This window comes from Lycorma delicatula, chromosome 7, assembly GCF_047948215.1.
Source record: "Lycorma delicatula isolate Av1 chromosome 7, ASM4794821v1, whole genome shotgun sequence".
Classification (NCBI taxonomy): domain Eukaryota; kingdom Metazoa; phylum Arthropoda; class Insecta; order Hemiptera; family Fulgoridae; genus Lycorma; species Lycorma delicatula.
This window is the reverse complement of record NC_134461.1, coordinates 107,067,367-107,086,150: the sequence shown is the minus strand read 5'-3', so window position 1 is coordinate 107,086,150 and position 18,784 is coordinate 107,067,367. Positions and strand designations below refer to the sequence as shown.

At 31.7% G+C, this 18,784-nt stretch overlaps 1 protein-coding gene across 5 annotated transcripts in view; it reads left to right on the top strand.

Annotated features, from left to right (window-relative positions):
* Nucleotides 1–18,784, top strand: part of osa (trithorax group protein osa) — a 532,978-nt gene that overhangs the window by 150,795 nt on the left and 363,399 nt on the right. For 4 of the 5 annotated variants that reach the window (XM_075370466.1, XM_075370468.1, XM_075370467.1 and 1 more), the window contains one exon: nucleotides 13,601–13,855. The exons of the other annotated variant lie outside the window; for it this stretch is intronic. In XM_075370466.1, the coding sequence (XP_075226581.1) occupies nucleotides 13,601–13,855 (255 nt within the window). The remainder of the gene's footprint in view (nucleotides 1–13,600; nucleotides 13,856–18,784) is intronic. 5 annotated transcript variants of the gene reach the window in all.

Genomic DNA, 18,784 nt, shown 5'->3' with positions numbered 1-18,784 from the left:
AGTGAACAAACAAATAAACGCATTAACAAAAGCTGAGACCTGTCAAAAAATAACGTCTGTTGAAAATAAAGCCGCTTTTTTATATCCTAGGATTGACCTATCCCGTTTTCTTCAAATCTGTAACTGTAATTTCTATATTTGGGGGATTGATCATATTAATTTTTTCGTTAGGGGAGTGCAGGGGGTATCGCGAAAAAGTTATTTGGATTTTTTATTCAGAGGCCTTTTAGAGAAAAATTTATTAAAGAAAATTTGTTATCTATAGTGCATATATAAATAACCCAAAAAAACAATTTTTCAATAAAAACACATCCATTTTTTAAAATTGAAGTATATAATTTTTTAAATTCTTTTTCTCTATCTCCGTTCGGTTTAAATATTTTTTAATCATTTTTTGAAGATTTATACTTTATTCAAAGAGCTGTCAAGAAATGTTTTTTAATTGTAAATTACGGAACCCCGGACCTAAAATGTAGAAAACAATTTTACAATGAAAAACCTGTGCAATGACTGTACCCGCGGTGACGAGAAATCATGAAGTACTTTGCCCGATTTTTTGTTTAGATTATATTAGGGCAAATTTGATACTATCCGTCTACACGTAGATTATTTACTTACGTCTAAGTTTCTAAAAGAGGAAATTAGTAGGAAGTTGTACCAGATTGTTCTAATGTAATGTTTTTTGTTATTTATTATTAATTCATGTTATGACCGCAGGAAATTTTTTTTAATGAGATTACGACATTTTTGATGAATTACTTACTCCTCTGTTTACTCTCTTAGCGCTTTTTTTTGTTTGTGTAGTTAATAAAAATTACGGTTAACTGCAAGTAATTGTTTTAAGTGGTTGTCATTGAAGTGCCACTCGGGAGATACTAGGGTGCGGAATTCTGAATGGAACGGTAACATTAGGGTCGGGGGGGAAGGTTAGTGTTGTTTATCTGTTTGTAGCGCTGCAGAGTAGGTTGGTTTGTTAGTTTCAAAGTTCAAGTTGCCGGTAAAAGTTTAACTTCTCTCCAAGAAATTCAGTAAGTAAACTTCATAACTACCATTAAGAGTGGCGCGCTCGAGTAACGGAGATAGTGGATGCTAATGTTTTCAATGTATATACACTAAATGTCGGATGCATATTCTTTTTAATGCGAGTGTGTATGTGCTAGAGAGAGATGGATCGAGCGAGAGAGAGAGAGAGTTAAAGAGAAAGATATCCAGATGCTTTTTACAACTCCTACCGCCCTCGTATCACAACATTCTGCTTGTTTTGCTTCACTTCTTCCCGAATTCTCTTACTACTTACGTCCGTATCTACCTCCTCTCTCAGCTCTTTACCTATCACCGTTCTTTATCTTTGCCACATTTTCGTCATTAAGACTTCTCACCCTACCTTTCCCTTACCCATCCCTATTACATGTACCTAAGATTTACGGTAGCATTACGCTCTCATAACTCTCTGTTACTCTATTCCCTCTTCCCTCCTGATCCGCTCCTTCCCTTTTTCTTCCTCCGCTACCATCACCCATCTTTTATGTAGTATCCCCTCATTTTTGTAAATTTAATTTATTAGCATGGTTTACCTTTCTCTTCACCATTTTCTTCCTTTTTTTTTAATTTTATTACTACTTTGTTTATTTTAACTTCTTTTTATATCATTACCAGAATTTTTTTCATTATTATTGTACCATTATATATAAATACATAATTTTTTCTTACGACGTATTTTGAATACTTTTCCTTTTTATGTTCAATGTTATTTTAATGACTTAGTTAATGAAATATTTTCCTTTATGCTATTAAATTCTACTTCTTATCGATAAAAAATTTTTTATTAGATAATTTTTTTATCGATTTTTCAAAATGACTTTCGGTCGGATGGTTGGAGGGGGGATGAAAATTATTTTTTTTAACGTTTTGAGGTATGAGTAATACGAATATACAATTCACTTAAATTGTGGTTTCTTTATATGTAAGACACACCTATGTATCGAATTTTGTGGCTCAAAAATCTCCAAAACTACAGAATAAATTTCATTGAAATCTATATATGCTGTACCAGTGATTCGTGTATGTGAAAATTCGATGAAGATTGGTCTAGTCTTTCTTGAGTTAATCTTAATTTAAGTTTGAAAAAATTTGAACGGGGCAAGTTAAAAGCGTGTTTGGTTGTGATGCTGCAAGTTGGAACATGGAAACAAAATAAAACCACGAAAATTCGGTCTTCTTGCGCAAAAGTTTTTTGATCATAACTTCTGTTTCAGAGAATGTAATAAAACGCATTGTAGTAAAGCTTTGTTTATCCGTACTAATGTGGGCGTGATGTTCGGATGAACGGATAATATTTTAAAAAGGGAAAGTTTTCAATAAGCCTCTCATTGATTTTTTTAAATTGTTTTAAAATTCCAAATTATTCGAGAAGAAGAATAGAATTAAGCAAAATTTATGAGAGCGCTAAAAATTACATAACTATGAAATGTACACTATTGCAGCAGTCTTAGAAACGGGTCTTAATAAATAAAATTCAATAATATATATAAATTTCTTTGTAACATGAAAAAGGGTTTTCTTTTTAGTTAAAAGGTTTTACGTACACTTAATTTAAGGTTGAAAAAATGTTGATGGATTCGCAGTAAGGGGATTAAGAAAAAGAAATATGAAGGGTTAACGGTTAAGGAAGAGGATCCGGTTTGTTTTTCTTTAAACTACTTTCCTTTTTTTTTTTGTATGTATTTTGTTTATTTTTTTATTAATGATGTTTCGTAATCTTGTAATAAGTTCATACAATAAATTAACAATTGTTCGTTTTTAATTCGCTCAACAAAGTCGATAAGATAATTTACTAATTCTCTTTGGCTTTATTTGATTTAATTACCAGGTTTGAATTATCAACGGGCTGCTATTTTCGTCTTGCGGATTAGTTGCTTCCTCCCACTGCAGCATCTACATTCCCTTCTTGTTAAATTAGTGATATCTTCATCAGCTTCCACTCGTTTCGATATCTTAAAGAATAGCATCCCATTATTCTTTTCTATGTAGCACTAGAGAATCTTTAGGTTGTATCCCCTTAAATACATTTTCTCGTCCGATTGCAGGTTGTACAATATTTTTTCCACGAAAATATTTAAGTCTACTTGTAGTGAAATATGTTCGTAGGTTCGTCGTATGGATTAAAATGAAATCCTGTTTAACGGGGTCGGGATTAAAACTGTTTTACTGTGTCTATTTACGAACGGGTAGTATTAGTTCATTTATTATATCATACCTGTGCCATCGTCTTGTTATTGGTCAGTATTGATACGAATCCGGCTTTACTGTCTCGCACGCTGCATAAAAGGTATATGTGAATGAATTGTTTAAAGAAATGATTGATTTACTTACCGAATAAAAAATTGTACAAAGAATAGACATATGTTAGAAACACAATGTAATAATTTAATTTGAAAAATTTTTTATGTGTATCTGTGTTCGCAGTTTTTTTCGTTAAGTACATAATCTCGAAACTTATGCGTAATAACGAAATTTTAAAGCGTAAATAATTCCAATCCAGATCGATTCGAACCAGGATCCGAAAGAAAGCTGAGACGCTACCGTTTCAGCTACGCAAATATCGATAGAACTTAGGAAAAATAAAAAAATTTTCACAAGGCTATATTAATATATATTGATACCGAAATAATATTAAAGAAAACCTTATATAGAATGGTGGTATACTATTCGCAAATATGATTCTGTGTTTTTAAAATTCTTACCTATCTGCCGGATCGTGTAATTCGTTAAACATATCTCGCGGCACTTTATAAATGTTAATTTCCATCGTGCATCATTTACATGTAACATGACTAGATTTTATAAGTTATACGAGTAACCTTTATTGAATTAATCGCGAATATTATCATTATCTTACGACTGATTTTAATAGCGAAATTATATAAGAAAAATGTCGAAGGGAAATTTAGTTAAATTAAAGGGTTTAATATGATCACGTCTTACGTTTTAATGGAATATTTAAAATCTTGTTAGGATCCATTTTAACGGTTTATTATGTTGTCAAATGCTTTCACGTACCACACAATTCCGAAGATTGGCGAAGTTGTTCGTTTAAAAATCCTGTTCCAGTTCTGGAATGGCTCTTGAATTTTTGAAAGAGAAATAAATCTTCTTGGCTGCACGTATTCAGCCGATCAACAAAAATCATTGATATATTTAAAAACCAATATTTAAATTTTTTGAAATTCCGAGTTAAAAATGATTAAAATGGATTTTTGAATATTTTTTGAAACTCGGCTACTTTTTTAATTTCTTGGTAACAAATGAAGATATCAACTTGACTTTTGGTATGTGTAATCTTCATGTGAATATCTAAAAACCAATCGCTGAACGGTTCGAAATTCTATTTTGTAGTAAGGGGTGAAAAAAATAAAATATTTTGAACAATGATTGCAAGTTTTCCCAATTTCCGGTTGTTCTAAACGAGATTTTCAGTAGATTAGCGGTTGCAAGTTTTCTGTAGATAATTATCTGAAAACCATTTTCGTCTTTTTTTGAATTTCGATTTTTTATGGATTGCTACAGTGTATGGCGTAGCGGCTCAATCTCACAGCCACTGCCACTGTTACTGTATGTGAATGCTTGTAATAGTAGGTAGTCTAAAAATTAGTGAGCCTTTTGCGCACGAGATAACGTAGCGTCCCAAATCTCAGGGTATATGAGCCGAAGTGGGTCAGGCCGAACATTGGACACCTGGCGGTTGAAGCTAGTAGAGTGCAAAAAGTATTGAAATTTTTATTCTCCGATGTTTAAGGTAATAATCCTCCTTGAAGATGAGTGAACTTTCCACAAAACTGTGTTAAATTTTTCAATTTTATTCCGATAAAGGCGCAGGACCGTGAAGAAATTTGTGCTATTTATGGGCAACATATGTTATCATAAGCTACAGCCAAAAGACGGTTTAGTCGTTTTAAATCTGAAAAATGTTGATGTCCAAGATGCTCCTCGCAATGGGCAAACTCACAAAAAAAGTGAATGATATTCTGGTAAAAGTCGAGGAAACTGGCATGTAAGCATTCATGAATCGCCAGTGACCTAAACATCCATCATCAAAGAGTGTTAAATCATTCGGAGAAAGCCGGGTACAAAAAGAAAAGTTGGACGTTTCGGTGCCACTTGATCTGACTCAGAAAAATCTACCGATCGAATTTCAGTCTGCAAATCTGTACTGAAACGTAACGATTCAAGCCATTTCTGAAGCGGTTGATCATGATCGATGAGAAATGAATAACCTACAACAGTTTGCGAAAAAGATCGTGGTCGAGAAGTAAGAAGCTGCATAGTCCGTGAGAAAGCCCACACTGACGCCCAGAAGGTTATTCTGTGCGTTTGGTGGATTGGAAAGGAATCGTGGATCACAAGCCGCTGCCGCCAGACAGTACGATAGACTCAGACCTGTACTGTCGACAATTAGCGCGATTGCACCTAACAATTCAAAAGAAACGGCCTGAACTGGTCAACTGTAAGTGTATCGAATACCACGCTGACAACGCCGACTGCATACATCTTTAACGACCCATCAGGAATTGACAGAACTTGTATGGGAGGTTTTAATGCATTTTCCGTATCGCCTGGACCTGGCGCCCTCAAATTATCGTTTGTTTCGGTCTTTGCAGAATTTCCTGAATGGTATTAGATTAGTTTCAAAAGAGGCCTGTGAAAATCGCGTGTCAAAGTTTTTTGAACAAATCCACAAAGTTCTAAATGAACCGCCAAAGGGTAGTGGCGGGATTATGGTGTTGTCGGAAAAATTGTAGAACGTCATAAAAAAAAATGTTGCATTTGCGGGCTCATGTTATTTTCCAATAGCAGTAAATATATCCTCAATTTTGGTCTCCAAAGGCTGAATACCTTTTAGACTACCTAATGTAAAACCGTGTAGGTAAATATTTCCGATCTGCTTTGCAATTGTAGGCTTGTGACCCTCTTTATCTGGGGTGAACTTATGCTTTGCTGAGAATTGGGGTTCTTAATCTCCTGCAATTCCTGATGGGATAGATCTTCCTTTGTTATTACCCACCTTTTTCCGTTAATTTGTATTCATCTGTTTTCCATTTTCGCTTCTGTTAGTGTTAATCTGATCATGCTTCGTCCACGGTTGAGTAAGCCCCTGATCTGGTCAGAGTAGATATCTGCGCACTGAATCGAAGTTACTGTTTGGCTCTCCTAATCGTGTACTAAAGTACAAGAGTGAATCGCAGAGAACTGTTATGTATAAAATTAAAAAAAAAAAACGTATATAATAATTTATGATGGTTATTTAATTTTTCTAAAAAATGATTTCTTATTTTTAAAAATAATTCGCTATTGCGTATAAAATAAATCGGTTTCAAGTTCGATTATAGGAATTATATGTACAATCGAGAGCGGAAGTTTAAACTTATCGGTAGCGAAGTTTCGATTGTGTTAGGGGAAAGAGAGAATTGTTACAGAAGGGTTGAAAGGTGGTGGTTGAACCGTACGTTGCCCTCGTGTCCAGACCGCTAAGAATCGGTATGGCACGAGCAAGGGTAAACTCGTCTTTTATAAAGCGCTGACAGCTTTCCTTATAATAGGTTGTATTTATGATCCTTAGCTCCATAAATTTATTATTACGCAAGACGTTGCCAGTCAGTTAGTGCACAACGTAATTCAGCGGGGTTGTGGCAGTAGTAGTAGTAGTAGTAGTAGTAGTAGTAGTAGAAGTTGTAACAGGGATATGAACGGTTCGAAATAAAGGGTAGTTCAGTTAAATAACATGAAGTGTAATCTCTTGTGAAATATCTAATTTTATTACATACGTTACAAATTTGCTTAGTTGCGATATATTTTTGTTATTTACATCAGAATTTTACTTTATTTTACTATTTTTATATTTTATTTTATAAGTGTTTTTTACTGGCGACAAATTCTTTAAGGGACCGTTTATTAATTAACCAAAGGAGGAAGGATATTAATGAAAAAGTATTGGTTATTAATAGCAAAACGTTTACGATGTTCTACTTTTTGAATTTCACACTTTCCCTAAATTAGTGTCGTTATCCGAATTCTTGAAATTTGGATTTTAATACCAAACTAACTAGAAATTTGTGTGCTATTTTCTAGAAAAATAATGTAACTCTATGTTGAAAAGTATAAAAAAAAATGTATTTACTATTTGATTGCAGTAATATCTGATAGCTATTCAGTAAAATTAAGTAGCAAAATGTTTTGCCACTATTCTAGTAAAAGCGGCTGCGTTGGTACAAACTCCAGAAATCACAATTATAGACCTAGGATTGTATTTTACAGGGAGTACGATTTGGTATACACCCGAATTATTCAGTTATTTTAGAAAATACTATTTAAGTGATAGTTGATGGTCACGATAACACTTTTCACTTTAAAACCGGTGTTCCGATTTTACTAGATGACCAAAGGACTGACACTGAACATTTCAGTTCAGAAGATTTCACATGTGTTCGCTATCTAAAAGTTGTACAAAGACATTTTTTATTTAACTTTTCATATGTAAGTTTTTCTGTTGGTCTTAATTACAAACTACTTTTACTTACATACTTTTCGATCCCTTATTTTATTTAAACGGGACGGTAAAAGATTTAAAAAAGTAATAAACAAAATGGTGAAAGTTTTTGTATTGAAAATGATATTATCAATAAATAAGAAAAAAACAATAGAATTAATAAAAAGCAAAAATTGATACGTCATCATCTTTAAACACCCACCATATGGAAATGTAGTATGTCGACAAATATGGTTTCTGACCACTAAAAGAACAAGGATCTGGCTATTGAAGAAGTAATAAGTGTTACAAGAAAATTTGCTTTTAGTTCGCCGTCACATGTTCGCTTTGTTTGTATACTAATTTAAATTGTGTTGTAGTCGCTCAACACCTTTCAATTTCATTTCAATAGTATGGATTTACACGCAACCGAGTGATGAATTACGGTAGATTATTTTTTTTTTCTGTTTAGCCTCAGGGAATTATCGTTCAGGTATTATTTGACAGGATGATATCTGTGAGTGGAAACGAAGTGTAGTCTTGTATAGTCTCAGTTCGACCATTCCTGAGATGTGTGATTAATTGAAACCCAACCGCTAAAGAACCCTGTTATCCTCGATCTAGTATTCAAATCCGTATAATAGTAACTGTCTTTACTAGAATTAGAACTCTCGATTTCAAACTCAGCCGATTTGGGAAGACAGGTTCACCACTAGACGAACCCGGTGGCTATGGTAGATTATATTAACAGTTAACAAACATCATCACTTGTCATTTCCTCGGGCAAGAGTCTCCGTATTCTAGCTTCTGATTTCCCGTTTAAGTTTTTTCATTGCATAATCAGTCGGTTTCTTTCTTTATTGAAAATATTCCAAGGTGTTTTTTGAAGACTTGGCTTAACAAAAATTCGCCATTTTAAATTGTTTATCCGGTAAGTTTTTAAACGGCTCAGAAGTTATTGAAATCTTAATGTTTGAAAATGTTAGCGTGAATTATTACGTACGAGTGAATTTCTTGTTCATTTGAGCGATGAATACGAACAAAATCAATCGTAATTAAAAAACGAAAGATTTTTTGCTTTATCTGTAATTAAATGGCGTTGTTCGCTATTAGGTTAAAGATTTATGATGTGTTTGAGTATAATATTTATGGGAAAGTTGCCTCTTAAAATTAATTCATTTATTTTTTATTCATAACCACGAAATTTAATCGTGTCTTTTGATTTATTTATTATCGTCCGTATTGTGAGAATCTTGTTAGAAACGTTAAGTTTAGTTTGAGAAGTTTATTCAAGTTAAAGAAAAAAATAGTGAACGTATTAGCCTTTACATATCGTGACCTTTTAGGTATCTAACTTAGAAAAATTTTTCAGGCTTATTAAAATAAAATTAAACCGGTGTGTCTATAATATCAGGAAAAAACATTGACCTAATCTAGTATTCTGTTCTGTTCGAGTGCGGGAATTTTAATATACCATTGAAATACATTAAACCGGTCTACGACATTTATGTTACAAGTCTGTGAACAACTTTTAAATAATAAAAACTTGTTATTTTTTTGAAATTGACTGCCATTTATTTAAAATAAACAAGCCTGATAAATTTTCGTATTTATCGTTTCTTTCTACATGTATTGTATCATTAATTTTTTCTCGTCTGTGTAATTTTCTTAAACATCGTTTTTTTTGTATGTTAGCGTTACGTTCCAAATAAAACTCTAGTCGTGCAGATTCCAGGTTGTTTTTAGTTGATATTGTCGGTCTGAAATTTTTTTCTTATTTACTTAAATTTTTTTGAACTTCAATAAAATAGTTTTAAAATTTTCCAGATTTCTTTTTTTAATTTACTATCACTACCGTTTTCTTCTTTATCTACGGTTGGAAAAATTTTATATTAATAAGTTTTTAGTTAAAAATTGTAAAATAAATTCCACTTTTAACATTTTTCTTTAATTTGTTATTAATTACAATAAACCTATCAGCGAATTGACCTCGACCAGACCAGGATCATCGCTATAGACTAAACTAAAGAATGGAAAAGCGTTGTAAGCAAAGTTCGGAATCCTACAGTACCCACAACAGCGTAGTATTTGTTGCGCGGCCAGTCCCCAGCTAGGGATCGAAGAAGAAGAAGAAGACTTTAAGAATTACAATAATGTTTTATAAAATAAGAATGAGTCGAGTAAAATAGTTTTTTTAAAAATTGTACAGGAATAAAAGAAAAGAAAAAAGGTTAATTTAAACGTATATATATATATATATATATATATATACAATAAGGAAAGTCAAATTTTGCTGCTGATTCTATTAGCGAAAACAAATGCCTACTTTTTAGTCTGAACAACGTATCCGCTTTAGAACTCGGTAACGACAAATATAACTTTGTTAACCTTAAAAAATAACACGATAAAGAATATCAAAAATAATATAAAAGAACTAAAATTTGAAGTTTATTATTTGTTTAGGAAAAAAATAAATCTCAATTAAGTTATTAAAAATCCATAATTTACAAAAAAAAAAAAAACAATCATATTTAAGTAATTATTATTTTGTTTCTTACGAATATTCCGGAATTTTCCAGATATCCGGTGTAGTTTTCTGGGTTTCGCGTCCCGTAAGCAGTCGCGTCAGTTTTTTGTTACGTTTGAGTCTGGTGTAGTTTTGTACAGACTCAGGCCGGCCATACCTCAGAAGTGTGGTTATTTGAAACCCAACCACCGTAGAACACCGGTATCCACGATCTCGTATTAAAATAAATGCAACTACGTTTATGAGGATTTTGAATCTAAGAATTCTCGAATTAAATAACGTATGATGGTACCAAAACAATTTTGCCTTTCCCGCCTAGATAGCGCTGTAGTTCTAAAAGGGAAAATATTGTAATCGGTCCGGTTCTGGCATATGCGGTTTTCACCGAATCTTGACGTTTTGACTCCTAAGGAACCCAAAATACCGGATGGAAATTTTCTATATGTTAATGTTCGTACGTACGTCTGTGTATCCGGTGTTGATTTCTAAATCACCTTATATCTCTAGAACTACTGGACCGATTTTTATCAAACTTGGTTAGATTACTTCTTTGTGTGGGGCATTATTAAATTTTCAACGTAAAAGGTCAAGGGGGTAAGGCTGTAGTTTAAGGTCACCGTCAGTATGACGAGATTTCGCATAATTAAGGTTATATTTTTCTTTGGTGCATTAGTTAACGATTAAAAAATAACAATATTTGCAAAATCGCACCCTCAGAAGATGATGTTGTCGTCTGGTACGTTGGACGTCGCAGGTGAGCGACAGAATTAAATAAATGAATAATGTTAAATAAATAATTAAATAATGAATAAAGTGTAAGAAAGTAATTCGGTCCGGCTAGGTCTCAAACTCGATCGCCCGAACGAATTCGGTACGTCGTGCGTTAAACCTCGTGGCTAAACCATTCTGTCGATCGTACAAGCGAAATTTGTTCTATGTAAGTCGTGAAATTATATTAGTTCAGTTAGTACCGATAGATTGCCGGTACCGCTAGTACCCGCGCGAATTAAATACGATATGCGCGCGCAATTTAGTTAGAATCATTATATATACAATAAACGAATAATCATTTTAAATAAAATGATAAGTATTTTAAATTTAGTTGTGTGCGTAAACCGCGCGTCAGAAACGATCCGCTGTTGTAGGACTTTCTCGGAACGCGGCTTTAGCCGCGTGACGGAAAAGTACAACTGTGTTGTCAGCTTTTTTCGTTTGTACCAATTCATATCTAATTGCAGGCAAAATAATTCGTTATATTTAAATGACCGGAACGTAGCTAAAATCTGCCTCTTACAATTAAACAAAAAAATTACTTGTTTATTTAATTTTACAATAAATAATTTTAACTTTTGTTTTTTAATGAAACATTTGTTCTAAAGAAGGAGAAAATTGTTATATTCGGCTTTTAGGATCAGTTTATTTTAATTACTTCAAAATATAAAAAAATTCCTGTCAGAAAAATTAGTGATTTTTTTTTTCTGATGGACTACCCTCCATATACGTCTATACGTCTCATATTAATGGGGGGGGATTACCTTAAAAATTAAAGAAAATTCGTTTTCCAAAAATATTTTTTAATGATCAATTTTCCTCTGATATATTATCAGAAAGATGTTGCACTTATTTTTTTATTGTTTTTTTGGCAATTATTAAAAACAAATTTTAAAAACGTTTTTGGTTTTTAAAATTATATTTTTTATTTAAAAGTCGAATTTTTCAAGCTTTTGCTACTTTTAAAATATTGTTCCAAACAATATAATTTATTTATTTTGAAGGAAATGTTTGGTTTAATTAAAATATATTGCAGCACTAGAAAACGAAGAAGTGTTAAATAAAAGTGCTGTCTCAGAGGTTAGATTCAAAATTCAAATGATTGCCTTTATAGTTCGATTTGGAGGTGATGTTAATCGTGGTTTGACTCCAAAATAAAAACATGAAATCGCTACGAAGGAATACGAACATTTCGTTTCGGTTACAGAAATATTATAAGTTGATGAAATAAGTTGATTTTTTAGTTTCTGTGGAAAGGATTGGTGTTTCGGGATGGAGAAAAGACGACATACTAAAACGGATGTGTTTTGAATACGATCAGCGTAATTTCGAAAAAGATGTAACAGTTTACGTATTTAAAATGTTTAAATGTATTGTTGAATGAAAAAGTTAAAAGTTAGCCGAGTTTTCTCATAAGTTTCATATTTTTGACGTTACAATTTATGATAATTTGAAAGATATATTTTAATTTTATAGTTGTAACTTTGTAACTAGATATTTATATAGTTTATAATTCAAGGAAATAAAGTTTAAAGTCTTCCATTGTTTGAAGCTTATAAATGATCAAAAATGTTTATTAATCCGTATATAACTTAAATGTTGCAAAAGAAAATATATAAGAACTATGTTATTAAAGACAAGGAAGCAAATTTTTTTTCTAATTTTAAATTATTTTAGGATGGTTTACCCCTACTAAGATTATTTTCAATTTATTATTTATTGAGCTAAAACAATTTATTATTTATATTAAGAATTTTAGAATAAACAGATGGTAAATACAGATATTCTTAAATTAATTTTATTATTAATCAAGGTTGGTATTGATATAAATTAATTTTATACTAATTTCCACTTACCAACTATTTTTATTATTATTTCCGAGCGCTAACACATAAATGTTCCTGATGATGGATTAATATTCGAAAGCGCTCGGACATAATAATAAAAATAGTTGGTAAGTGGAAATTAGTATATAATTAGTTTCGCCTTATAGTTTTACTGTCTACGGATAGTATACTAAAAGACCTGTAATTTAGTAATATTCTGTTATATTCATATAAATTAACTTAAATGTAATTTATTTAAGTTTATTTTCCTCCTGATTGGATAGAATTAATTATAATAACAAGACATATTTTACTTAAAAATATTATCTTTATTAATCTCTTGGGTTAACCGACTATACAAACTTATAAATTAAATACAGTAGAAGTTTCACTTAGAATTATTCCCTAAGCTTCCTCAGGTGACAATACACATTCATACTCGCATCATACAAAATTCTCCTTCTGATAATTTTGTTATGTTTGTTTTACAGATTTAAAGTTATGATGGAAGTTTGTTTTATTTTTTAATAATAATTGTAACAGTTTTTGTTTTAATAAATCTTTTCAAATTATAAGTAGTTAAAAGTAATTAAAAGTAGTTTGGTTCGGTTTATAGTTTATGTTTTTCTTTTACGAATGAAATAAATTTAATATATATATATATATATATATAACATTTTAATATTAATATATTTGCTTTTTATAAAGGCGAGTAAAAGCTTTAAAATACAAAAAAATTGTGTACATAATGGATCAGGTATATTAAATGCAGCAGTTTTCTTAATAAAGCATATTTATTTTTTAAATTGGTTAACCGTTTTAATTTTTTGATTTAATCAGAGTTTTGTTATCGGTATTATATTGCGCAGTATATAATTAAAAATTAAAAGTATTTTCTTATATTTATTTTCTGTAAATTTTCATTTACCTTACGTTTTTCCTTTCACGTTACAGGTACAAGTCCAAGGAAATAGAGGCGGTCAGGTGCCCTACCTAGGGGCGAGCGGGGGCGGCTCGCCAGGTTATCCTCCTCCTGCGTCGCCCGGTACGCCCGCCTCCGGCTCCCAGTACCCTCCTGGGGGCGGCCAATACCCTCCCTATCCCCAACGATACCCTACACCGCCATCCGCCGCTCCTGGACCCGGTCCCGGTCCTGGACCGGCCACCGCCTCCACCGCCCCCGCTAGACAGCCTTACTCTCCGCATCAGGTATGTCGAGTTATTTATGTAGTTTTGTTATTATTTTATGTTACGTGTTGTAGGCTAATTTCATTTAATAACTTCTTTCCTTAGGCAGGAAATACGTAATCGATGAATGTTAACTAGATGTATTAATTATACGATAAGTTATACGACTATAGATTTCGCTGATATTTGTCTTGAGCGGCGTTTTTTTACCGAATAGGAATTTAATGTTTATAAATTTGGTATATGGTTTTTTGATTTAACTTCAACTATTCAGTTTTATATAATTTAGAATACATTAATTACACGCCATAAGAATTAATTTTGCCGCACGCATATTTTTCCCGAAATATTTACGTTTGAAGATTAATATCATTTATCTTTGTAAAATAATTTCCAACGTTAAATTGATTGCTTTAATAAATCTGTGCGCTAAACTGTAATTATCCCCTTGAATAATAGCGTGCGTTAATCGGCTAGTTGCATTGGACACGTAAACAGCCGGTCAGAGACAAGTAGTGTTGCAGCAGAAATAGATAAGGAGTCCTGTAATTAGAGACCGCCGGGGGCTGATTTTGCGTTCGGCGTTCTCTAGAACACGGCGAATTTTTCAGAACGTGTATTATATTTACACTTCTCTTCATTTTTTATATAATAAATGAAATATCTCATCAAGGATGCGCTTGAGTCGATGCACGGCTTTATTCACTGTTTTTTGTTTTCGTAATATGAAAAAACATAATATTTTGTCGCAGAATCAAACATCGACTCAGTTTGTTTAAGTAGATAACCAAGATTTAATTTTGAATTTTATACTAATAGATCTAGAAGGAATAGAATGCATATGTATATTAGTGACGGTTTTGTTCATGTTAGTGAAAAATCTGAAATTGAAATTCCTGTTAACATTTGGTATAGATTCCATTGGTAACAGAATGGGTTAAAATTATATGTTAGAGCAAAATCGGATGTATATACCACCTGGGTATTCTTACAGCTGCCCTATTTTATAAATGGCAGTTATTCTAGAGAAGGAAGTTTTTTGTTATTGTAAGATGTTTAAGCGGGTTTTTGAGTGGTCAGTTTTTTTATATATTTTAGATCACAGATAACGGTGTAAGATGTTAAATTGGTCTAATGAATGAATACAAAACATTTTTGTGTTTGCTCATGAATAAAGCTATGAATTTCCTAAAAAAAAATACATCAGAGATGTTTACTTTTAAATGAATTTGAGAATGAAAACAGGGCTATTGATAAACGTAATTTTAAAACATTGTTCAGTTAACGTGTCTATCTTTTAGAATGCTGATGTAAATTTATTCAAAAATAAGAGATATTTTTTACAGCTTTTAGTAAAGTTGTTTCGCCCCGATTCGAACCAGGGATTACTTACTTCCCATCTAAATTTTTTTTCATGATCTTTTTCTCATTGTTTATGTAATAAGTGAAATACTTCATTAAGGACGCGCTTGAGTTAAAGCGCGACTTTATATAATGTTTTTTGTTTTCATAATATGAAAACACACACCCTATTTCATGTAGACATTCATAAATATCTTTACAGTGGTACTGTAGATTTATACCCCCTTGTAACTCTAATAATCATGACTACGTTTTTTTTTTTTAAATCTCATGTTTATTTGGATTATTTATTTTTTTGGAAATTGTGTTATCGTTATTCCTCTTAACATAATGTAGAATTCTGGGTGCATTCCTTCTAAAGTAGTACATATTTTATTTCCACTCACTTTCTTCGCTTTTAATGGAAGTTCTTTACATTTCTACCTAAATTAGTTACATTATTTACAATTTTTCTATTTTTCTGTTACGAGATGTGACAATTTAAATTGCCTAGAAGAAAGAAACTCGTATTTCTTAACATTATACTAAATATCAGTGAGTCTGGAAATTTTTCTTTTTTATCGCAGAATTCGGAGAAGACTTAGTGAAAAATAAAATGATTGATTTAATTCGATAATTGATTTTTTTGCCCTGAAACGCTCACGATAAATCGATCTTCGACGGGTTGGCGCATCATGATGGGTGACACTCTTGTCAAACTGCAATTCAGATCTTTTTCTTCGTACAGAATCTCATAATCTTTTTTTTCATCAGCCATTAATCGCACGCTTAATATTCTGTTAGATATTAACGAAATTTGACCACGTATACGTCTATTATTTTTGTTCTTGCCTGTCCATTTCTGAGGTAATTTTTCGTCAGTTCTCGCCCATCTTTGAATGAGTAATGTCGCTTTCAACAACTCAGAACGTTTCAATAAGAATTCTTTTGATTTTCAAAACGTTATGTTAGAATGCTGCTTTAATTTTCACCGGCTCATTTTTACTTTAGCGATGCGTTTCCGTTTCACCTCATACTGCTACTTTATTTTATCTTTTGTTTATTTGAATGTTGAAAATTCTTATTCCTTTTAGTTTGATAGATATATTTTTTGCGATTGATTTCTTATATTTATGGATTTTTTTTTTATTACGTTATGATATTTTTATTTATATGTATTAGTATTTGCTCTTTGTATTTTTCGGCGGATAGTATAATTTTTGGTTCGCTAATAAGATTAAAATCAAAATAATTTATCCTCATCCCTGCCATTTTATTTTCTGTTCTACATTATTTTTTTTTTTTATAGATTAAGTATGACCCTGCTAGATCCACGGTAAGAAAACCAGGACCGTGGAAGGGAGGCGAGTAATTTGACTTGGCTGTTACGAAAAGCTAGGCTTCTATTTCCTCCTAAAATACAAAATACGCAGTGCAATAGAATTATTTACATAAAATAACAGACTAAATATATAATGTAATTAAAGCGGATGACATTTTTGCCTGTTATTTTTACGTATAACATCCTTATATTTATAACAGCTATTCCGTAAATCATAAGTAAATTCTACTATCGACTGACAAGTAATAGAGGTGCAGAGATTAATAATTTAAGTTATTTACTCGTAATTTTTTCTTACGGCAAGGAAGTTGCAAAAACTTGTCATTATCCGTTATAATTAGATTGTCAGCCTTAGCAGTTTGCTTTCAAGCCGTCAGGAACTCGCTTTGCTGTTCGAGACAGGTCGCGTATATTAACGCAATTATTATGCATGAGTTATTTATTAAGTTTTCTATTTCCTTCATTTAATACGATAAATATATTATTTATACTAATTATTATTTATGGACTGGATGTCTTATATAAAATATTTATATTACGGAGACTTTCTTGTTTAACCGTATTGTCATGATTTATTCTTCATACAACAGGTTGTGCAATTTATCTGATAACTGCATTACCTTCTTTAACTTAGCTAACGGAAATCATGTATTACGTAACTGGAGTGTTTTGCGACCGATATAAGCAGTTTTCTTCTTTATATATATACACTTTTTTTTTGCCGGTGATTCCTTATAGTTATTTTGTAAATATAAAAACTATTTCCTACCTTGAATAATTTTTATTTATTTATTTTTTTAATTGATTAACCACACGAAGAATCCTGTTAACAGTTTTAATAATTAGTGAGATGATTATAAAATAATTGCCGTATGCAAATCAGAAATCGAATCCGTTATTTATTTGTCGGCTACTAACATTTTTGTATAAGATAAAAAATTTATATTAGGATATCAAGTATTAAAATTGAGGTTGAAAATCCTTCGATAGTACGTAATTCTTTTTTGTCGCGGTTAATGTTCTGGGAACTTGACGTAGTAGATACGTAAACCTTATTTTAAGTTCAGAAACAAGAGATAAAATTTATTTAAAGAATTTTTGTGGTGTATCCTATCTTTATATAACTGTTAGAAAATCGATTTTTTTTTTTTACTTTAAAATAAAGGACTAATTCGATTTTAAAATTTCAGTTTACGTCGGTCAAAAAAAATTTTCACGAACAGAAAAATAATTTTCTGTTCGTTAGCCATTTTTTTTGTTAGAAATGAGATCGGGAAAATCTGTTTGTCTTAACAGATTAATAGCCATTTTATTTCTTCGATTGGTCGATTATTCCCCTGTATCAGCGATCCGTTTATCGAGAACATGTAAGGATAACGAGGCGTGATAATTTTTACTTGCTTGTCTCTTAAAACAAGACTGATATTACAATTAGCATTAGAAAAAGAAAACATTTTGAATCTGTTATAAAATTCTCTATCCGTTTTATTTTTTTTAAATTCATCTTGTATTTACGTATCTAAAAGCGATCAGAAAGCCCAATTTTTCCCAACAAGCACTTCGATTTTATTTCCAGCCACCGGACTGGAAGTAATCCTTGGAAATACCGTATGTAGAGACGGCGCATGTCAAAGGAAGGCGTATTAACCATATAGATTCCTATATCTTTAGCACGGATATTCACGTGATATCCCTCGGGAAGAAGGGATTAAGGAGTAAAGGGTTTTAATACTGAGAAAGAGTCGGTGTAATCGAACCGCACCACAAAACGCGACCAATAGACTTACAGTAAGAACTCCAAAGCGTTTTCTGATTCATATCTGCTTATTCTATACACGATTAAATAATCGATTGTGTATTATTCAAAAGGGGAAGTAAATTACTGATCAACCGTTTTGGTTAGACCAGTTTATATATATGCTGTAATATAGGTTTGTGTAAATTAATGTGAACAACAGTATATTTAAAAAAATAATCAAATTTATTATATATAAAGAACGTATACTGTTTATTACAGTATTTAATACATCCTCCTCGCTCTTTAATAAACATTTCAATTTTTTAGGCATTGAATCTATAAGTTTTTTTTATATATGTCTTTAATTTCTTGATCGTGAAACCAGACCTTTATCGCGGCAAAGGCCATCTTCTGTTTGGTAGTGCAGTAAATTTTTCCCAAAGTTATCCACAAATTTTCAATCGGGGTTCAGGTCTTGTGAATTTCCTGACCAGTCCCAAACACTGAATTCCTTTTTGAGACGAAAAGC